At 34.2% G+C, this 23,299-nt stretch overlaps 2 protein-coding genes and 1 long non-coding RNA gene across 9 annotated transcripts; all 3 read left to right on the forward strand.

Annotated features, from left to right (window-relative positions):
• The first annotated feature begins 41 nt into the window (after positions 1 to 41).
• LOC130809831 (protein MULTIPLE CHLOROPLAST DIVISION SITE 1) lies at positions 42 to 5,461 on the forward strand. 2 transcript variants are annotated; one of them, XR_009040938.1, is made up of 6 exons: positions 42 to 364; positions 469 to 684; positions 1,994 to 2,160; positions 2,570 to 2,957; positions 4,201 to 4,447; positions 5,062 to 5,200. XR_009040938.1 is itself a non-coding variant. In XM_057675663.1 (5 exons), exons 1-5 carry the CDS (start codon positions 320 to 322, stop codon positions 5,260 to 5,262), a joined length of 1,017 nt encoding a protein of 338 aa, XP_057531646.1. In that variant the 5' UTR covers positions 42 to 319; the 3' UTR covers positions 5,263 to 5,461. The 2 variants fall into 2 exon arrangements, 1 of the variants encoding a protein (XP_057531646.1); XM_057675663.1 differs by lacking the exon at positions 4,201 to 4,447 and having other exon boundaries at positions 5,062 to 5,461.
• Positions 5,462 to 6,083: 622 nt separating this feature from the next.
• LOC130811096 (uncharacterized) lies at positions 6,084 to 9,394 on the forward strand. The gene is made up of 2 exons (XR_009041106.1): positions 6,084 to 6,525; positions 9,111 to 9,394. It is a non-coding gene; the product is annotated as an uncharacterized LOC130811096 (long non-coding RNA).
• Positions 9,395 to 19,138: 9,744 nt separating this feature from the next.
• On the forward strand, positions 19,139 to 22,005 carry LOC130811028 (ras-related protein RABA5a). 6 transcript variants are annotated; one of them, XM_057677169.1, is made up of 5 exons: positions 19,139 to 19,349; positions 19,645 to 19,708; positions 20,530 to 20,661; positions 20,740 to 21,090; positions 21,432 to 22,005. In XM_057677169.1, exons 4-5 carry the CDS (start codon positions 20,748 to 20,750, stop codon positions 21,764 to 21,766), a joined length of 678 nt encoding a protein of 225 aa, XP_057533152.1. In that variant the 5' UTR covers positions 19,139 to 19,349; positions 19,645 to 19,708; positions 20,530 to 20,661; positions 20,740 to 20,747; the 3' UTR covers positions 21,767 to 22,005. The 6 variants fall into 6 exon arrangements, with proteins under 6 accessions (XP_057533152.1, XP_057533150.1, XP_057533148.1 ...); XM_057677167.1 differs by lacking the exon at positions 19,645 to 19,708; XM_057677165.1 differs by lacking the exon at positions 20,530 to 20,661 and having other exon boundaries at positions 19,140 to 19,349.
• Positions 22,006 to 23,299: the final 1,294 nt, after the last annotated feature.

A 23,299-nucleotide genomic window follows, 5' to 3' on the forward strand; every position in this document is an offset into this window, starting at 1 on the left:
AGTTAATAAAAGATCTTATTTTTTTCAAATTTTCAGACATAACGCAGGCGGCAACGGTGCTCATGCTCACTGCTCAGTGCTCAGTGCTCAGTAGGACTGTAGGAATAAAAAATTGTGAAAGAAAAATGAAAAAGAAAATACAGTAACAGACAACAGTATATCCTCCAAAACTTTACTACAGTCTACAATTACACCCTAAAAGATTCATTCTGGAAAAAAGAAAAAAAAAATCTACGAGCAAACCCTAAAAATTTCCAAAAATCAATCTTTTTGGATTGTTGGTTGGTTCTGAATGTGATCCTTCTGGCATGCCAAAAAAATGGCATCTTTGTGCTCTCTCCGACTCTATCCAATCTCTTTTCAGGTAACATTCCTATTCCCCTTGTTCGATCTCCTTAATTTTGGTGCGTTCTTAGCTCTTAATTATTGCTTTATTTTTTTTAATTTTGTTCCTTCACTTTGAAATAGCATCGGATTTCCAGTAATGGCTTCGGAATTGAGCTAAGAATGCATTATGGTTGTACAAATCATCGCGGAAGGCTGCTGCTTACTGCTTCTACTTCCGATTCTACCGTTTCAACTCCCCCTACTTCTACTCCAACTCACAAATATGGCTTCAATTTGGGTATGCCTTTACAGAAATCCCAACAAATTCTTACCTCACTTCCTCCTGTTGTTCTTGTGGTCAGTTTCTCTCCTTATTCTCCTCTTATTTCTTTTATTCCCCCCCCCCCCCCCCCCCCCCATTTTTATGTCTTTTATCATGTTTATTTGTCGTAATTCTTTGCGTATTTGGATTTTTTTCTCCCTCAATTCATTTGTATTGAACTGAAACCAATTGGAAATGAGGTAAACCCAACCAAATTAACCTAACCACACTTACTTGAACTTAATAGACCCTTCAGTATGGAACTTTACCTAACTTTTTTCCTCGTTTTGTTTGTATATCTCTGTCTTGACTTTAGATTTGTCATTTCCACGTTTTTGTTTCCCAACGTCACATATTCTAATACACTTTTCTTGTTTAGTCTTCCTAGCACAGCATGAACCTATCCCCTAGCTACAATATAGCTCTGAAATGAAGGCTTTTTGGGACTCTTAGCCCACCATATGACTTGAAAGTAAGTGAAGTAAGTGTATATAGTTAATGGGCTATTGTAATAGTCAGTGAAAAAACACTGTTAAAAGCCAATGATGTATCTCATAGAGCTCAAGCTATTTGTATGAGTAATATTATCAAATATTTTAAGTGTTCTTAGATTGAGTGTATCTCCATCCCCCCCCCCCCCTGCTGCTGAAATCTATATCCAAGGTTTTCTTTATCATTTTCTAGGGGTAAAATCTGTATCTAGGAAGTATAAGGGAATAGCCAACCGTTATGGTGTTTGTTTAGGCTAACGCTGACCTTTTAGGTCATTTGATGTAAAAGGTATTCGTATCAATATACCATCTGATCGTACCCCAACCTCACGAGGTGTCAGTTCCAATGTTCATTGTTAATTGTGAGACTCGTCTTAGTCTTTAACTTTCTAGCCACTCAGAAGTACGAAGTGTGGAAATATGAACATGGTGGAAGTAGAATAAAAGAAGTCTTTTGACCTATTTTCTTTACTTGATTGAAAATATTGTCTCATAATAAACACTTTCCATTGAAGTGGCACAAAATGTTTCAGTTGCTTCATAAAGTTTGATGCCCATTTTCAATGGAGCCAAGATTTATAGCTCCTTGGTTTTTCATTTTAAGGGACTAGAGTGACATGGTTCATCATTTCTTTTACGCAGTACGCTTTTTTGTGTGAACTTGAAGGCATTCTTTGCATTTAGGATCAATCAGAAACAACCTATTTGTGTGAGGTCCTACATCTAACTCCACCACCACCCTAATGGAGAGCCACCCTAGGAGCATTGGGGCAATGTAATATTATTGTGTGCATTAGGTTTTTAATATTCTTAGTATTTAGCTTGATGGCTTCAATGTTTGGTACTGATGTAGGTCAAAAGGCATCCTGCAACCAATTTCGTACTTGGATTTTTTATTGCAACTACATGCCTGATTATTGCTGTGAGAATTTATGTGGCTAGAAGATTAGGGGATACACGTCCTGGCTCTGTGGATGACCTTGTAAGACGAGGCCAACTCAGATCCGATAGAAGAGGCATGTATGAGTCTTGATCCCATCTATCTATAATTGTTTTACCTCACCATAAGCTAGCACTTTATCTTTGATGTTTCCCGTGCTTTGTCTTTGTCAAGTCTTTCGTTTCAAAGTGAAGATCTTATGACTTTATATCTGTTCATAATATTTTTTTCAATCAATGATTGTATCAAAATAGACTTGCAAAATCTTTTTTTTTTTTTTCAAAAGCTCTTGTAAAATTTGGGTTGAAAAATATTTCAGAACAGTATCCTTTTATTGTTATAAATGATTTGCAATTTAATAATCATTGTTTTGTAGTGAACACAAGTCATTTGGTCTTTACTAAATAGACATTTCATCTTTCTTTGTTGGCTCCTGCCGGTGATATACGAATTTGATTTGCAGTATTCCCTTGTATTTTCTCTTATCAGTTCAAAGCCTCTCAAATATGAAGACCCATTTAACAATCCTCTGGTCAAATTGAGCAATAATAATTCCACAGTAGAGATGTGCGGAAAGGTTTACCGGTTGGCTCCCGTCACTCTGACTAAAGAACAACAAGCAATTCATCAGAAAAGGAGGTCAAGAGCATATCAGTGGAAGCGACCTAAAGTCTTCCTCAAGGAAGGGGATTCAATTCCACCTGATGTTGATCCTGATACGGTCAGGTGGATTCCAGCAAATCATCCCTTTGCAACTACTACTAGTGATATCGATGAAGACCTTGCACAAAACAATGTTTACCAAAAACATGGTGTTCCTTTCCGCATCCAGGCTGAACATGAGGCATTGCAGAGGAAGTTGGAAGCCTTGCAGAGTGTAAGTTATCTAAAAACATTTCTTTGAATAGTAATAAACCATTTCTAGTTGCGATACCGTTTTGTTTGACATATATTGAGTAATGACACTGTGTCATTGTGTCAATCAACAAGTGTCATTGTGTCATCTATTTGCATCTAAGCGATTATATTTAAATATTGAATTTGACTGTCTGCAGGTGATGTTTTGTTTTTTAATATACTCCCTTCTTCTAATCAACTGTCCTATTTTCTCTTTTGGCATATTCACATCAAATGTCTCGTTTCCTTGGTAACCTTTTCTCCTTACTAATGCCCTTATGGAATCCAACTATTTACACAATTATCATTAAATTCTCACATTTTACCTTATCCCACTCCTCTCATGTGGTCCCATATGGTCCTATGTGCCATGTGGTCCCTCCTGATCCAGTTATGCGTGGTGAATGAAAGATTCAACACATGAAATTGTATTTGATACGAAATGAGGGATATTCCAAGAACTGGCACCCAGAATGTGTTGAAAAGAACTGGACTGCCAGGCTCCTTAACCACACGATTCTACGCTTCCTCCTTTGATCTCCAAGGGAGTTATCAGTGTCTATGGATAGGGTGATGTAGGATCTTAAAGAACACTCAAGAATATGTACATCAATGAAGGGTAGGCTGACCCTTAGTAACCCAATTGCACAACAATTGAAAGAGAAAAACACTTAGTGAATTTTCTGAAATTTTTATTAATCAAAACTTGGTCTCTTTTACAATGAATGAGTCATATATATATAGGCGTAGATTACATGATCATAGCAAGGGAGAATACACGCCAAGTAACTGCCTATAACGGTAATATTACCCACGTTAAGTTCATGTGCCAATTAAAAATTAAAACAGAAATCAGAATACAAGGTAGCCTTCTGTCAGCGTCTGTCTGATGACTGCTCGATCTTCGCCTTTGTTTTTTGTGCATCTCCGGTGACTATAAGGAGGACTCTTGGACCATGACAGTAAGGCCCATGTAGGGAGATTCCAATTCTACCCTCCACGTCCTCCCATGAACTCTCGTCACGTCTGGGCTGACCTGTCAAGGTGGCCTGGTCATCAGGCTGGGTCAGACTGCTGCTTGTCTGAATTCTCCTGTTTTGCTGCTGTTGTTGGTTTTTCTTGTGCATGCCTTTGTATCTGTTTCTCCATTATTAATTCATGCTCTTCCTGGTTATCTTGGCTTTGATTCATGGCTGATGGCTTTGCTGTAACACCATGTGCAGAATCAGAATCAACAGAAACATCAGAATGGTTTCTGCTGCTCTTGTTGTTTCTGTTGCTCTTGCCTTTGTCTTTGCTGTTGCTGTTCATTGGTTCCCTTGGGTTTATGCTGCTTCCTTCATCTGAGCCTAGTTGATTTGGCTCACCTCCCCATTTTTCTTAAAATTGGTGTCAAAGCAAATGAAACATTTGATTAGAATAGGAGGGAGTGGCTGGTAATGGTATGCTCTATTGCCATGAGATAGAAAGGTATAACCAAGTGTCGCATAGTGGTATAATAATGCGATGAAGAATCTTAGTAACATAATTACAATAGACATTCAATTAATATGTGCTAATCCTTTTCCAAAAGTTTTTCCCCACGGGCCTGAATGTGACTTGAACTTCAATGAACTAACGTATGCATTTATAGATCCCACAATAAGATGGACTGATTTGAATCTTCTGACATCTGTCTGATATAAACAAGACCACGGACAAACATGGTGTCTAAGCTGTCATATTTGAACCCCATGATGTCAAGATTGGCATCTGAAAGTGACGATGCATTGGGTGAAGTTAGAATTTGTTGTACAAGGATGTAGTTACACTTTGCGACTGTTAAGTTTACCCTTCCAATCTATTGGCTTACACTGCCTAGGAATAGCTACTTCCCTTGTAACTAATGATGTATTCCAATGGATAGTGGAGGGAATGTTTAATTTTTGTTAAAAAATTATCAAAGAGGGAATGGTCAGTCTGCTACCAGTGTTTGTTTCCCAATACTTTGGTTGCTGGAGTCTAGTCCATCGAACTAGATGATAAATCTTTTGTATAGTAAAAATGTGGCAACGTCCTTGATATGACACATTTCACTGTTGCAGGACCAGAAGTTAAATAAGTTAATTATTGATCCTGTAAATGCAAAGGATTTTGAAAGGGCATTCAGGACGCAGGCCAAAACACATGAATGTGCAGAGAATGGCTCTCAGAATGGCGAAGTGAGTGAATATAAACCTCCAAACTCAGGTTCGGTGCCAGAGATTTCAGATAGCAATGCAGCTTCTGCAAAAGATGAAATCTGAAACCAACTGGTAGCTAGTAGCTCCATGTGCAAGTATCAAGTGTTATAACCTGTGGCAAAGTTTTTGAATGTCAGTTGAAGCATTTTATAGTTCATACATACGGCAATGTATATAAGTTTTCAGTAAAATTAGCTATTATTCTCTATGATACTCTTTACATTTCTGCAGTATTTTTCTTGTTAAATGGGGGACGAACTTATATGGAGTTTTTTATAAATTACCTGCATTACTATCGCTTTAAGTTCATACGCAGTGTATACAATATGATTTGTAAGAAGCTTGTAAATGTACAACTTATAATACTAGTGCTCGGGCAAGCCTAAACGAAATTAGTTCGCTCATCGGTCATAATCTGATATAAATTTGAAAAAATACTGTAAATAAGCAACTTCGAAGTTCTAACACTAGTGCTGGAGCCTAAAGGCAAGCGTAAAACGAAATTAATTTTGTCTATCATCAATCATCATACATTTAATAATCATCGAACACAAGAAAATGATCACAGATTTACAAGTAGTCCTCAAAGATTTCTTGTAAGCATGTGTTGATTTCAAATTCCTGAGCATTTTCATTTGTAATATTTATTCCATAAGTTATATTAAAGGACTATTTTGTTTAATTATAATTGTAAGATTATCTTTCTTTTCTCAGTTGACTTTAAAAGATATATTTTATTTATTAAATTATATTTGAATAACTACTTTATTATTTTTTTATGTTTTAAAATCATTAATATAATGTTGATAAGAATAAACCTTGATAAATGACAATAATCCGAACTTTGTTGGAGGTTTAAGGGTCCGAGTCGGAAAAAAGTTAAAATATACATAATCTGACTCTAAGTGGAGGTGGACTAAACAAATCTAACTTTTATTTCAACGAAGTAAAGTTAGAAGAGGGTGTATGATCTGAATCTAGTCCGACCCGTTGGGTTTTAGTAACAAAAATTTCCTCTTTTTGAGTGGGTTGTCTTGTAACAAGTGAAAACTCTTTGAAACAAATAGAAGTATACCCGAACAGGTAGGTGAGAGTTGAAACTTGGTAATTGATCCGATCCATCATTCTGCATTCACAGAACAACGAGAGAAGATAACAAAAATGGTGCTGATTCTGAAAGGAGAGCCCCTCGTCCATAAATTAGCTATGGTGGCCAAGTGGGTGGTATACCCAGGTGTCTTCGTCGCCGCTTATGTCTATGCGCCTCCCAATTACAACCACCCCAACAAATCTATAGCTGCTGCTACTTCTTCTGATTGATTTTTTGTATGTTATTCCTTCTATTTCTTTATACAGGATTGCACTCCTTGTTTCTTTATCATATGGATTGTTTTATCTTCTCCTATATTAAAAGGATTCATCTTTTGATTTTTTTAGGGTCACCTACTTTTATCTTTTTGATTTTGATTTTTAGTTGATTAGAAATTTTATACAATCAGGATATTGATTACTCATGAGAGGTTTCATTGTTGTTTTTAGGATTATTTTTCTTGCTTTTTTAGTTATGGGTCCAAGCTGTATCGATGATGAATGTCCTTATATTGTACGCACTGCAAAATTTGGGGATTTGAATTGTGATTTTTACTTCCTCTAGCCGTTTGAACAATAAGGAAGAAAATTGCGCTATGTCCACTTTTGATAAGGCTTATTGGAACCCTAATCAATGCGTTGGTTTTGAATTTGTTCTCCTAACTTATTTTCAGTTCTAACAAGTTTACTTCACTGTAGTTGATGCCATTTGAAAGCAACTATTACTCTTATTACCTTGGTTCAACTCATAGCAAAACATAGACAAAAGGACCTTATATACATCAGCCCCAAGAGCAAAAGAAGGAATTTTAAGAAAGACAAAGTAATAAGGAAAGTAGAAAAATAAGGAAACAAAATGATAACGGGATTCTCTGCACTCCCTTCAAGTTGTGGCGTTGATATCTCTTAGCAACTTGCTCATCAATCCCGTAAAACGCTTCTTTCCTGAAGCTTTTGTAAATATGTCTTAAATCTGTCACCATCTCCTTGTCAACTAATTTTTCATACACAAAATGACAATCAGCTTTATTGTGCTTCGTTCTATCATGAAAGACGCTGTTCTTCTGTATATGCCATGATACTTGATTGTCACGGTACCATCACATTAGTTGTGTGCAGGGGCGGAACTAGAAAAATAAATAAGTGATGTCGATAATTTTAAAAAATACAATCAAGTGCGTTAAAAGTTTACATTGAAGAATGATTGATTAAGACAATTGTCCGCGTCGAGTTTTCATATTTTGAAAACGACGCATAATGTTATCATTTGACAAATTTTGAAACAAATCCCATTCAAAATAAATTACAACAATATCATTTAAAAAGTCATTAGATATCTTGTTGCGTAACTTAGTTTTGATAATCTTCATTGCTGAGAATATTGTTTCAATTTAGTATTCAAAACAACAATCGTATTTAATATTAATATTCAAAGAAAACAAGTAACTAATTAAGCCTAAGTAAAGCCAAGTAACTAAGAAAAATAGGGAAAAAATAGTGAATAATCGAATTTGCAAATTAAACTTTAAAGAACCTAATTTGTTCCATGCCTTGTACACAAATGTACAATGAATAGAATAAGACTATAAGAGGCGTTCCAGACTCTAGGGGCTTTGCGGAACCGCAGCAGAGACGGGAATAGGCTACACTCTAGAGGCAGCAGGCACAACAGAAGAGTGAAGAGGAGAGGAGGAGCCGAGGAGGCGAAACAGCGGATTGTGGAGAGGAGGAGCCGAGGAGGCACATCAAAAGAGTGAAGAGGCAGAGGAAAAAATGGTTTAGGGTTTTCGTAAACAGAAGAGTAAGGAAAGGGAAGGAAGAATCGGGCTACCCTTCCCTTTTAATCTTCGAAAGTCAAAAGTAAAAATTGGAAATGCAAAATGTGGCAGGGAGGATTTAAACCTGTAATGTCCAGCTCATTATTATAAGCACTTTACCAACGAATCTATCTTATACTCCTGTTCTATACACGTTTTCTTTTTTTTAATTTATGTGTTGTCCAGTGCCAACCCAGATATTCCCATAGATCCGCCCTTGGTTGTGTGTGAAAAACCCCCCAAAGGAATACTTAATTTATACTAGCCACACTTACCATTGCTCTATATCATGCCTTGACTATGACCGTGCTGAAATTGTTTGTTTCTTAGTCTTCCAAATATTGATGAACTCCCCAACTTTACGAGATAGTGACAGATTGCTTTATTGTTACTCCTTCTATGTATTGCACAATTCTCAAACCCACTTCTCAATGATCTCCCTTCGGCTCTTGTATGAACCGCTGCATACATACACTAATTTAATTTGAGCAAAACCTTATACACCATTTTTATTGATTAGCATACTAGGGATCACCTTTATACCTCTAGTTGTTTTCTTGTTCAAGAGGAGCTTCTGTAAAGGTGCACTCACCCTCAAAATGAACACAATTCAAAATGAACACAACAACATAGCTTGCTTGTTCACTTATGCTGGTCCATCTATTGCAACAACCACCTTAGTTTTGCTAGCAACATTCAAAACCTTACTATTAACGATTTTCTTGGCCTGACGATTGGAGAAAGCTAGCTGTGCAGACTTTTGCCTTGTCCCTTTCTTTAGGAAGGGATTGAAGTCTTAAATGAATTCTAATTCTAATAGAAGTAAAGTAATTTGGCATTTATTAATGTTCATTGTTAAATGATGATATGTAATATTTATTTAATAGGAGGAAAATATTATTTTGTGAGTACAACTTGTTAGAATGTTTCTGTCTCTTATTAGTGCTACTGTTTAATTCTTTTGATCCTCTGCATTTACTTATGTCCTTTTTTTTCTTGGTGCAGGGTTATCTCTGGTGCTTGATGATAGTTTGATCTTGCAGTTTTAGGTGTGCAAAAATTCTCATGACTTTATCATGTTTTACTCTGTTAATGTTGGCAAAACGTCAAACATCAAAATCACTTTTTGTGAGATGAACGCCCTTTCTTGTAATGATTTTCTGTTTAAGAATTGTGTGTTCTAATGAACAACTCTGATAATTGAATGATAAATGTCTCCGTCTACCTTGTTCTGGGTTGTTTGACCTGTTTTAGGATTTTGCTTTAAAAGATTTCAGCTTTTTTATTGAGGGCTAGTGCTATATTTGCTGTTCTATGTGCAAAGTTCTTCACTCTCCCACCCTCTGTGTTACTGTTGAGATTGAATTGGATTTCATTTGATGACTATCTGACACTGACGGCTTTTCCATAGAATTATTTGAAGTTTGATCTATTAATTAGTGGAAGCTATAGACACAATGCCTTTGCTTTTACCATATATACACAGTTTTGTATGTGTTTGCCTAGTTGGGGTAAATTAGTTGGAATGATTATTTTTGTTATGTAACAATAACTGTGGTCCTCTATTGCTCTTGAGGATTGTGTCAATGAGCTATGAAACCTTGAAGATATTGTTGAGGTGGTCATTTAGGCTGAGTCAACCTTGGGAAAGACTGTCTAGCACAAGTATGTGTATCTTTCTAATTGCCCTATTGAGCTTCTAAATTTTCTTGTAATCAATTAATATGCCTTTCTTGTGATTGTTTATGAATACTGGCTATGAGCCTATGACCTAGGAATTGCTAGATTGTATATTTTGATATAATGATATGTAATGATTCTTTTGCTGGCCACTTCATTAAAACTGTGTCACGATGGTATCTGGCCGAAGCATTTTTATGTTCACCTTGATGGGTATTTGGTTCTGTAATGTTTTTTAGGGTTTTGGTACCTTGGAGCACAAAAATGACCTGTTAAGGTCCCTCATAGTTTTCTGAATATTATGTATACCTTATACTCCTCTCTATGGCTCCATGTAGTTGCATCAGTATTGGAATTTAGGTCAATTCGTGTAAGATAGATGAAAGGAGTAAGAAAGAGAGCCATGTATATGAGACAACGGAGGCCATGCTGCTGAAATTGGCAGCATTGTGATTGATGAAGTTTCAATATGTTCTCAGCAACTTCAGTGGCGAGTGTCTGGTAATTGAAAATATTGGAGTTAAATAGGCCATTGGTGTGCCGTGTTCTAGGCTTTAAATGAATTTGTGAATATGATGCGAGAGGAAATCAACATGGAGGCGTTCTAGGTGTTTCAAAATGTAACTGGTGAGAGATGGTCTGGTTCTAGGTAGATGAGTTTACATAGTAGATGAGGATGGAAAATGCTGAATCATTTCTTGTTCATTCCAATCTGGTTTGTGTTAATTTGTGTGTTTAATTTTTAGAGTAAAGATATTTGAGGAGTTTGATTAAGCGAAGCTTTTGCTGTCCCAATGAAATGATACAATCTTAAGGAGATATCGTGCATTGGTGCTTGATAGGTGTTTGACTTTCTCTATATACATATGTTCTTCTGTTTAGAACCAAATTCCAAAGCTTTGTTTGCGTATTTGCCTGAAGGGAGGTTGAAGCAGTTGCTCCTTTCCATTGCGATAATATGCCCCTAGGGCTACTTGTAGATTCTCCCTTGATATAATAGTTTGAGAGTCCCTTCAACAATGAAGTTCTTTGTATACTTTCATGTATAGAACTGATCATAAGTCATAACTAGTTTCTGTAAGTCTTAATTAGAATGAAAAGTGGCTGGGAATTTCACCTTGTTTTAAATGATATCCAACTGTAGAAACCGATCAGAAAAAGTTCTGTTTCTTTCTAGCAGAATCTACCATAAGAATGCAAAATTCCACACCTCTATAAAGACTAAAGGTCTCCCTTATACCCTAGACCACGATAGAAGGTATTAAGAAGTCATCTATTTTTTTTTTGGAGCAATCCATAATTCACCTTTAAATTAAAAAAAGTCTAGTCCGTAAGTCTGGCGTAAAATTGCAATGCAAAAAAATGTGATTGATATTCTCTCTCCTCCATACACATGTTTAACCTATTTTGAGTCGAAGTCTTATTTGGCCTTTTTGAAGATTCTACGTACTACTTTATTTTCTTTTTGCTAAACCAAATGCAAGCTGTGATTTTGATAGGCACCTTAGCTTTTCATATTAATCTTTCCATCAAAAAGTTTTGATGAGTCAGGATTCCACACTCTAGAGTCCAAATTTTTGGAGGGTTGAACATTAAGATCAACCACCAAGTAATTCTCTATCTAATGGATGATGCCTAAGGAAAAAATACAGGGAAAAAATGAAATTAGGGGGCTTGTGTTTCGATGAGAGTTGTTATAGTCCTAGAAAATATGAAATATGAGGAGCTGGAACATCCACGTATTTCCTATCGAGTGGTAGGAGCTCTAGAGGTGCTTCTAATGACCCGATGCCACAAAGAATTTGGTTTGCGAGAAAATCTCCAAAGCTATTTTCCGAGCAGTGTTGTATTTTTAGCCTTAAGATTGCCTACTCCCAAACCCCCTTGATCGATAGAAAGCGTTATTGTATCCCAATTCTCTAGATGTCCTTTCTAATTTCACCATCTCTTTTCCAAAGGAATTTCCTCATCATTCATCAGATTAATGATTAATGATTAATTATTGTATCCCAATTCTCTAGATTAATGATCCCTAAGGGTGTGTTTGGACGGAAGGAAATGGAGGGAAAGGAAGGGGAGAGATTTAGAGGGAGAAAGAATTTCTTATTTGGATAGCAAAATGAAAGGGAAGGAATTTAGAGCGATGGAAATTAAAAAGATTTAATAGATACTTTTTGTTAAGATTTCAATCTCACCAAAGTTGAAAAGAGTTGAAGAAATAACTCCTATCTTTTTTTTTTCTCCTTTTCATTCCCTCCTATATAAACAAAAGCTATTTCCCTTTCATTTCTCTTTCCTTCTTTTCCCTTTCCTCTCTTTTTTTCTCTTTAAAATAGTTATCCAAACATAATATTGGTAATTACCAACGTAAATGCATGAAACAATGCAAGCTAAGCAGGAGATGCACTAATTAATTCTCCTAATCTCCTACAAGTATTAGCGTAAGGAAATTAAAGTATGGGAGGAGGTTGTTAGGAGTAATAATATACTTCCTCCGTTTTATAATATCCGCTACATTTTCTATTTTTGGCAATTTCATATTACTTGCTACATTTTCGTTTTTAGTTTTAAAACAATCATTTAAAGTTCTACCTACCCCTATTTTTATCCTACTCTATACTCTATACTCTATAATAAAATACTATTCTATACTCTATAAAGTAACCTAACAACTTATTTTTTCTTTTTCTTTTTCAATTAACAATAATAAAATACTATACTTTATAAAGTAAACAATCAGCTACAGTATAAGTCAATCACTTTTCTTAATTCCCGTGCCCATGCTAATGTAGCAACTAAAATTAAACGGAGAAAGTATGTTAAAAGTACTATTACAATGCTATGCACCGAAATGGAAGGAGACACTCGTACACCCTAGTAAAGATGTAATGCTGATAATAATTATTATTTTATTATAATTACTATACTTCCTATAGCCAGTAATCATAAAAGACGATAACTCATACTCATAAAACAAAATGCTTTAAAGAATGCTCGGAAAAAGTTTTGCGCAAGTCCCAAGCCTCCATTGAGTGATTTGATTTGGTTAGACGATGATTGGAAATTATGAATGGAGGTATTGGATTTTGCATTAGATTTGATTGCCATTATTGGGTATTAAATATATTTTTATTACTACTCCAGTACTCCTACTGGGCTACTGGCTACTGCACATTAGGATTTTAGGAGAGGGGCATTAAATAGAAAATTTGAAAAAGTTGAGCGAAAAAATAAAAAAATTAATTAAATAAGCGATAAATTAAACTTTTTTCAAAAGTAAGCGTTCAAACCCCAAAGTTGTGCTTTGGATCTGTTCGCAGTTACTAACTGCGAACAGAAATATTTTTTTTTTTTTTTTTTTTTTTTTTTTTTTTTTTTTTTGTTCGCAGTTAGTAACTGCGAACAGCTATTTTGTCTTTTTGCTGTTCGCAGTCTAACTGCGAACAGTTATTTTGTGTTTTTTGAACTGTTCGCAGTTACCAACTGCGAACAGCTAGTTTGTCTTATATGTTGTTCGCAGTTAGTAACTGCGAACAGCTCCAAAGCACAGCTTTAGGGTTTGGACGCTTACTTTTGAGATTTGTTTAAAATTTCGCTTATTTAATTACTTTTTTTTATTTTTTCGCTCAACAATTTCAAAAATTCCATTAAATACGGCTTCTGCTGTTTTAAAATATCTGCACCAATCCACCAAATATATATTTTTGCGCAATCAAATATATTTGTCGGATCATTTATATCTAGAGTTATACATAATTAAAAATTATAAAAAGTTAATATTATGAAAATATGCGACAAGACGATAAAATAAGATCTCACATAACTATATTTTTTTCTCGTATAATAATCGAAATATATAAAATACCATAAAATAATAAATAGAACAAAAATTAAAGTAATATGAAGCTAAATATTAAATACTGACCTCACTACTGGAAATGCAGCAGAGATCAAAGATACTTGCTTGCTGGTGTTACCATATTATTCCCAACATCCAATACCATTATATTGTCCCATTCATTTTCTCAATTATTTTTCGACTTTACTCCTTCGTTTCATAATGCTTACTATGTTAAATTAGTAATATTATTAATCTTTGATTTTGTTTCGGTAATTCCGATTCATACATAAGAAATAATATAGTTATACAAAATTTTGTTTTATTCTTTTTAAAACTTAGTTTTTTTATATGTAATTTTTATAATTTTTTATTTAGTCAGAATAAAGATATTTAATATTAAAATACACATTAAATTACGGGTAGAAAAAAATATAACAAGGATTGAGTAACAGAAGAGTATTATTTACGATTTACAAAATAAGTATTCTATGAAATGGACTAACGACCCGTTTGGTTGATGGTAATGAAGTAATGGGAATGAAATGTTGTAATGGCAATAGTAATGAAGGAATGGATATGAGAATTGGTAATGAAGATTCTTTTGTTTGGTGTGCATGACTAAAGAATGGTAATGGAGGATAATATTCCATTGATTGCATTTGGTTGTTAGTAATAAAAAATGGTAATGACTCTTAGTTTCATTATTGTATATTTGTATCTAAAAACATAATTATATCTAAATTATTCTATCTAATGATTCTTTTTTTAATAATAATATTTTTTTGAATAATTACATACATTACCTTTTTTTTCTTCAACTCAAAACAACATTACCTTATTTTATTACCACACAGTAATACTTCATTACCATTACAGCCTAATACCAGGTTGTTTGATGGTAATAAAAATGGCCATTTTTGGTAATTTCATTACCTTATTTTATTACCATCCATTACCATTGAAGGCATCAAAACAACCAAATTTTTTATTACTTAATGTTATTAGTATTACCGCCCTCTAATACCATGTACCAAACGGGTCTAAAACTAATGAGATTAGGAGTGATGTTGTGAAATTCACACTACTTTGATTACTAATCCATCTTTCAAGTCATATTCTACAAATTTAAATAAAAAATTAAAAAAAAAAACTACTAATCCATCTTTGAAAGGCCGCACGGATGCTCTGAAATCAACCTACTTTCATTATTTTATTACTATCTTTCTTGGGTTACACGCAAAATACATTTTGTTTGGTTTACAAGCAATGAAGCAACACATCTTTCTTAATTATGAATTATGCATGAAAACCTTAAATTATACTTCTAGTGCATCTGCATGTAACACTAAATTTGCATTTCTTATTTTTATTTAATTATCGTTATACTTGTATGGGTCAAAGGCTCATTGGGGATCCGAATCTGATTCCTGAACATAAGGGATTTAAATAGAACGAATTATAAATGAGACATACCTTTTATTTAAAAAAATAAACAGGCTCTATACAAGCTTTTATTATTATTATAATTATTTTGCTTGAATTGAAATATAGATTTATAATCTTTATAGTCTGATTAAAATTGACAAAATCAAGTAATTAAGTTATAAGTCATTCTACTCAATTTGATATGCTTATTTCAATGGACATTTGAATAAATAAAATTATAAACGATGAGGTTGCTGGGACAGAGTGGGCCAAGAGCGCCCAATCCATTTGAACTCGTTTTGTTTTTAATTTGAGTTTGTCCCGAGCCTTATCCAATCCATCGCACAGGTTTAGCCATAACCCACACTCTTTTTTTAATTTGAGTTTGTCTTGAGCCTTACGGTTCATATTCTGATTTTTTCTTATAAATTTGTATTAGTTGTGCTATTTAACTCATATATGAAACGCGTCTTACAATAAGACGATCTCATACAATAATTTTCGTCTTTAATTCTTACATATTTAACTTACTTTTTCAATTTATCCACATATTTTTTCACTTTTCAATAAAATATCACTTTACTCCATTTTTAAAAATTTTCCCGATGGAAGTATTACTTACCTTTTAAATTTCGTCAACATGCATTGTGAGCTCTCAATAACTTAATAATTTCGAGATTGTAATATATTCTATCTAATTCCAAATAATTATCTTATTTATTTTTTTTCATTATATTTAAAATACTTTCAATTCTAAATATCTATAATCGTGAATAATTAAAAATTATAAAAATCAATATTTATAAAATTTATTTTTAGAAGAATCAAAGATTCAACTTTTACAAATTAAAACTAAAAAACGCATAATAGCAACCACATGTTATCATTAGGATAGTAGACGAGTAAAAATATACGGATTTTGCACGCATCTCTTCTAAATGGAGCGAGGTATAGGTAAGTGTAGTGTGTGTATGGGCATGAAAAGCACTACCTATTATGGGGTAGTGGGTAGGTGGTGGGTATAAGGTCTTATCCGCATATTCATTTGCTCCATATCTACAATGCACTACTTTATATCCATTTTATATATTTTTGTTAAAAAATATTAATAAAAATTTAAGGATATTAATTTCTTATTACATTATACGCTTGAAAAATATATATATAATTAAATTTGTAAAAAATTGTGGCTTTGTGGAGTATATAACATTAACTTGAAATAAATTTAAGGTTGTTTAAAGGTGGGTATTGTTGGCTTTGTAAAGGTTGTTACTTCATGATCAAGATTTGAAAACGATGATATATTAGAGTTCGAACAATGTGTTTCAAACTCCAATAATGTTAAGATCTAATGTATGAGGTTTTGTGACAAACAAATTAAGCTATCAATGATATCGATGTTTGTAGGAGAAAGTAATGCAATAAAACGATACAAAAACTTAACGAGGTTCACCCAACTTAGGCTACGTCCTCCGGTGTGTAGTATCTCTTATATTATCAAAGGAGTTCAAAGAACTCTCAAATATGAAGAATTACAATAGAGAAGAGATATAGGCTAGTGTTTGGCTTGGGGTGTATTTTGTGGATGATTATTTATGTGTGAATGAGAGCTCTCTATTTATAGGAGAGATCTCACTAAGTAACATTAAGTACATTAAAACTATGAATAAATGATAATGAAACATCCCCAAGTACTTGAAGAGTCAAAAACAGCATCTTAGGAGTATCAGATTCGCTCGACCAAAACAGGGGCTTGCTCGGTCGAGCGGTTTGGTCGAGCGGGCTATAGGAAGTTTCTGGTTGCATTCTGTATGCTTGCTCGACCCATTCTATGCTCGCTCGGTCGAGCGAGCTGGTCGAGCTGCACTTCAGAAGGCTTATGACAGTATTGCTCGACTTGCATAGTAGAGCATCTTGAATTAAACCTTTGCACTTCTTCATTAAGTCCCATAACTCCCATGAATAACTCATACTTCATTACCTCATTAATCCATACTCTTAATCACCATCATAAACCACAATCATCAAGACTCAACTTAATACACCTACATTAACATACTTATTGGATTCCAAACCCAAGAGTCACACATGAATGCAAAACACACTAAATGTGCACTCAAGTCACACCATTCATAACAAGATTGTTACTTCTATATTATATGCAAGTCATACTTAATATTATTACAAGGAATTAAGGAAAACATTACAATTGTAAACTATAAACAAGGTTAATACAAACTTAAATAACTACATTGTTCTTGCCAAATACCGGATATATATTATTTGATATATAACTAAACATAATAAAGTTCTATTAAACACATTTATACAAAATAAATTATAATACATCACTAATCCGACTTAGTAGTAACAGAAGGCCTGATACGGACAAACTGAATCACATCACCTTTACTCCTTGCTTGCTCACTGGTTGGGGTGTGCAAAATCAAATCGAACCGGTGGTCCGGACCTAAACAGGACCAGACCCATTGCATTCGGTCCGGATTTTGGGTTTTTGGTCCAGTTCGGTCTAAATCTGGAAAAATCCGAATTAGACCGACTGTATATAAAAGTAATTTTGAAGGGGACGATTTTTATGTATATACTTATCAAAAGTACTTTATATTTTTTATTTCTAACACGAAATAATTTTTTTAATCAAATATTTTAAATTTAGGATAATTAATTTGCTAAATTATTTTAAAATCTTCAATTTCTTAATTTATTTTTGGTATCAAAAATTACTTTCGGTCTAGCCAGTCTAAACCCAGACCGGATCGGAAGGAAACCGGGTTAAACCAGGAATGGACCAAATATAACCGACCCGGTCTCAGGTCTTAGCATATTTAAAATTTCAGCCAGACCAGTGAACACCCTGGTCATTAGTGATATCTTCTTCGTCATCTGCTCCTCCCTATTTAAAACTGGATTTAAAGAACAAAATCACAAAAATCAGCTTACGTTGAATATACATATTATATATATAAATAGGACATATATAGATAACTATGTTTCATAAGTTTTGAGTTTTATTTGAAATCTTAATTGCTTAGTATCTTGTCATATCTACATGTCGCCTCGGGTTCTCCAGACCAGAATGCAAACTCTCATGCCTTATCCGAGGCCATAAAGAATGTCACCACCCAAACTCTCATGCCTCATCCGAGGCCATAAAGAATGTCACCACCCTAGACTGGTACTTTTTGTGTGGGTGTTTCTCGCATTCTACCCTACTTAAGTGAATCGGTATGTTTAATCCCGTCGAAAAAATTTGAATGACCACAAATTCATAAAGTTGGGATGACCACAAAAAATTGGGATGGTAATCTATCAATCCTTTTTAAAGCTCAACGTGAGGTATTACATTCACCCCACTTAAGAATGTAACGTCCTCGTTGCACCTTAGTTTCAGGATCTTTTCCCCCGCTAAGTGCACTGAACACACAATCAGCTACGGTCGCAAAGTAGCTCTAACACACAATCGGACCGTCAGTGACTACCAATGGAAACTATAGACTAGCCCCACATACCAACACAAGTCTTTTCAGCGCATTATGGCCTCACTCATGCGCACCCAAGAAAACTTCCCAAGAGGTCACCAATCCTAAGATTGCTCCCCACCAACCATAATTATTTATGGAGTTCTTAGCAAAGGGTCTTTTTTGAAAAGAAGGTGCACCTTGTTGATACGAATAGTCTATCAACCATTTTTTTAAAGCTCAACCCAGTACCCATATTTTCGGAATTCTAGATTAACCTTTTTCATTTCCATTTTTGTTTCTTGTATCATTTTGTCTTTTAGTTTCATTTAGTATTGGTATGAAACACATATGATGTAGACATGGAGTAAATGTGAGCCGAGTATAAGGGGTATACATGAAGTCATGATGAGTATACCCAGTTGACCATTGTGAACGAGGATGAGTTTGAATACATAATTAGATAGGCAGAAGTGCAAATGTTAATTTTATCTGTCATGGGTGATGAATATGCAAATTTTTGGTGGGTATATACATTATAAGGTCGGTTGAAATCACAGTTTTTATCTTGCACAACAAAGACCCAATTTCAAAACCCACTAAACGCGTTTTATATGATATTTTTTTTATTTTTCGTTTTTACCCACCCAATAATACCCCAATTCCCAGAGAAACCCTCAATGACAGTCGACATTCATTCCAATCCCGAAACCCTACTGCTGCTGTATCCTTTCGGCACCACGCCACCACCATTGTCTATTGCTGCACTGCCGACTGCCGTCTGCCGCACCAGCCACCACCATTCTCTTCTTCTTTAAGGTTATTTATCTTTTTTATTCGCAATTTATTGTCGTTTGATCTTAATGCTAAAATTAATCAAATTAATTTGTAGTAATTTATTTCTAAGGTTGGAATGATGCTGAAATTAATCTTGTTAATATTTTATTTGCAATTACACAATTAGGGTTGTTAATTTTGGGATTTTTTTGAATTGGGTAATTGGGTTTTTGAATTTGAATTTGATGTTGAGATTAGGATTATCAATAGTGATTAATATGTAGTAATGATTAATTACTAATGTAATGATCCATGGACTCATGGTTGTGTATTGTAGAGTTGCAAATGGATGGGTATTTCAAAAGACTTGCTTCCGAATGACATTTTCCATCTAGTTCAAGGTCCAAAAATTATTAACATCACTTTTTTTTCTGGATCGACCATATCGGGGAGGGCATACCGCACCCGCCCACTCATTTTGCCCACAAATCACGAGTGAGCTAGATGTTTATCTATGCATTAACTAACCTCATTGGTTGAGTAGCATGGTTTGTGTAAGCTTTATAGAAGTATGAAATAATTTGTGCAAAGTTTTTTTTATATAAGCTAATTAACAACCTGTTAACTTAACATAAAAGATACAACCCCAAAAGGGGATGGTGTATATTAATTTGTACCTTATATTGAAGTCTGATATACTTAGTTCTGATAAAGTGAGTATATACTATATAGATACGTGTTTTTCAATTTTTATATTTTCTTTTAAGGAAATTTTTATTAGCTTTTGATTGAGGTATGAACTTGCAAAAATAAAAACCAGAAGATATGCATGAATCTAGAGTGATGGCAGTGTGACATTGCTTTTTTTATGATGTTGCTGTTTAGTGTGGAGAATATATAAATTGTTGTACAACAAACTTTAATGTAAGGAGTTTCCGAGTCTTATCCAGTGTACTGAAAATCGAGTCTTGAATATCCATTATACTGAATTGTATATTAAATGCAAAAGGCCATCTATTATATGCTTTACTATTGATTTTGATGTTCGAGGTATTTGGGGATCATAAACATGGTGAATGTCAATAAAAAGAGGCAATATATCATATGCTTTACTGGTTGTTTTTTGTAATACGTAGTCCTGATTCACTTGCGTTGGTGGGAGCTTTGCTTGGTGGTTTAGTAAGAATCGTTTGTCAATGATATCCTTTGTCTGCTTTTCCAGGATTCGGGCTTTGCCATTGTTGTGGTTGATTATTCATTTGCTTTGTAAGGCTTTGTTTAGGTATTCACCTGCCTTTTGGTTTTCTTGTCACTTCACTAGGGAACCATTGTTTTTTCTGGTCCTGAGCTCTTGGTATGTCTTGAATATACAGACTAATCAATAGTAATCAGTTGGTGAGATTGGTTCTTTCTAATGCCTTTTCATTTTCAGGTATAGAAATGGCATTTTATTCAGAGGATGAACAAATTTCTGAGGATTATCTCTTTAAGATAGTATTAGTTGGCGATTCTGCTGTTGGAAAGTCTAATTTACTTGCAAGATTTGCTAGAGATGAATTCTACCCAAATTCCAAGTCAACTATAGGTGTAGAGTTTCAAACTCAGAAGATGGAGATAAATGGAAAAGAAATCAAAGCTCAGATTTGGGACACTGCTGGTCAGGAACGGTTCAGAGCTGTTACATCAGCATACTACAGAGGTGCAGTTGGGGCTCTTTTGGTTTATGATATCAGTAGACGTCAGACATTTGATAGCATCAGCAGATGGCTCAATGAACTCCACAGTAAGCACAATATCGTAATATGAGTTTGAAACTAAAGCATGATGTCAATGTCATTTTGTCATTGCTACATAGCTGTTACGAATGTTTGTTGCCTTCAAACGTCTCAGTTGTGTGAATTCAACCTCTTGCTTATTTTGTAAATAAAATTAACTCTTGTCTATTTTTTGATACTTGACATGAAATATGATTTTCAATTAATTAAAGTTCTAGTGAGTAGTGACTATAGCTATGGTACTGAATGAAAATGATAGCAATTGGTACCAAATATAGCAGGGTTCTTTGAATTTATTTCCCAAATAATTTTTTTAGTTGAACTGATAAGTTTTGATATCTGTTGGCAGCGCATTCCGATATGAATGTGGTTACCATACTTGTAGGCAACAAATCTGATCTCAAGGATGCAAGGGAGGTGTCAACTTCTGAAGGAAAGGATTTAGCAGAGGCTCAAGGTTTGTTCTTTATTGAAACTTCGGCTTTGGACTCGTCCAATGTTGCTGCAGCTTTTCAGACTGTTGTTAGAGAGATATACAATATTTTGAGCCGTAAAGTTATGCAATCTCACGAGTTGAAGAAGAGCGATTCTTCTTCCTTGAGTAATGGGCGGACAGTAGTTCTACAGGGAGATGAAAATGTCCCTGTGGAACAGCCTAAAAAGACGGGTTGTTGTGGTTCTTAACCCTGAAAAAATGTGAGGCCTTTGCTGTTCTCCTATTGCTTCTGGAATCCATAGTCGTTCGTCATTATTTCATTTATGTCACTAGATGCTATCATAAAAGACTAAAAGATGAAAGGATTACAAATTGTAAAGTGTATTGAAGAATGGTATAATATCTTATTCTTTGGTGGTGAATTGGTGATGCAAGGAGCAAGTCTTTTGTGTATCCATCTGTATTTAGTAATTTCTTTCTTTTGGAATGCGATCGTGATCTTTCCTACCTAGCCTTTTCTGTTTACAATGGGGCATGTGAAAATAGGGAAAATTTTTAATGCTTCCCGCCCCCAGTACACCAAGATATAATGTAATATGTGTACACCACGGTGTTGAAAGCGCTATAAGTGACATTGTTTTTGTTTTGTACTTATTTTAGGATGAGATTTTACTTGTCCTTTTCTTTCTGAATACTGTTTATAGTCTCTAGTTTGCTCTACACCAACCGAGACCAAAGGAGCGATGAGATTGTTTTCAAATACTCCCTTTATCTCTTTGTTGTAGTTGTAGTTGTAGTAGAAGCAGATAGGAAGTAACTTAGAAGGCCTATAAGTTGCTTTTTCCACTTTTCATCCCTGCTTAGACAAACTTATGTTTCGACTGGCAGACATTAGTCTTGAGGTAGTTGACCTTTGTTGGTAGGTGTTGTTTGAAGCGTGGGACAGTTGTTGGGTTGGGTCAACTTTGAATCGGAATGTTTTTGGAGCGATCGTTATTTCTGATTACTTGGTTTGGTCGATCCGACAGGAAGAGTTTAGAAACATGTAGTTTCTTACATTAAAATTCATATAAAAATATGAGCAATAAACACCTTTAAGGATTCAACAAAGATTTTTTTAATTATAAGGTAGGTGAGAAATGGGAAGGGTGAGGTGAGAATTGACCTGACATTGATTTATGACCTGACATTGAAAAAGTGACACTTCTCCAATGAGACAAATCCCGATTCTAATCAAGGAAATATTAAGTTAAATGCAAAAATTGTCTAAAATATAGTCAATGCCAATTGAATAATGATGGTTTGAAACTGAAAGTAGGACAAAATTAAGAAAACAAGTCAAAATAATTCAATTTATTTATTGAGTTTTTCCAACAAATTTGAATTTTCAATAATAATTATATCGCTATATCACATAACTTATTATTATTGTTAAACTGCTACGTGACATAGTAATTTATTCTAGTAATAAATGCGAAAATATGTTTGTCATGATAGTAATGTAATAATTAGGTGTTTATTTAGCTATATTTTGGAAAAAGATTGAAAGTGTTGATTTAATTAAATTATAAAATATCCACTTTTTTTTTTTAAGTGAAAACACCAACTTAAAGTGAGTTGAATTAATAAAACCATGAAGAAGAGAATCACAAATGTTATCTTTTCTTTAATAGGAAAATCCTTTTTTATGAAAAACATCCATTTAACTATTGAACATTTTTAAACAACAAAGAACCGCTGCCAATGAGCAAAAATCTAAACCACTTTTAGAACCGCTCAAA

This window comes from Amaranthus tricolor, chromosome 4, assembly GCF_026212465.1.
Source record: "Amaranthus tricolor cultivar Red isolate AtriRed21 chromosome 4, ASM2621246v1, whole genome shotgun sequence".
Taxonomy (NCBI): domain Eukaryota; kingdom Viridiplantae; phylum Streptophyta; class Magnoliopsida; order Caryophyllales; family Amaranthaceae; genus Amaranthus; species Amaranthus tricolor.

Coding starts and splice junctions, on each gene's coding strand:
- LOC130809831 (XM_057675663.1), top strand. CDS start 320: ATGGCATCTTTGTGCTCTCTCCGACTCTATCCAATCTCTTTTCAG. Junction 365..468: donor TCTATCCAATCTCTTTTCAG/GTAACATTCCTA, acceptor ACTTTGAAATAG/CATCGGATTTCCAGTAATGG. Junction 685..1,993: donor TTCCTCCTGTTGTTCTTGTG/GTCAGTTTCTCT, acceptor GTACTGATGTAG/GTCAAAAGGCATCCTGCAAC.
- LOC130811028 (XM_057677165.1), top strand. CDS start 19,657: ATGGGTATTTCAAAAGACTTGCTTCCGAATGACATTTTCCATCTAGTT. Junction 19,709..20,739: donor CATTTTCCATCTAGTTCAAG/GTCCAAAAATTA, acceptor TTTCATTTTCAG/GTATAGAAATGGCATTTTAT. Junction 21,091..21,431: donor ATGGCTCAATGAACTCCACA/GTAAGCACAATA, acceptor ATCTGTTGGCAG/CGCATTCCGATATGAATGTG.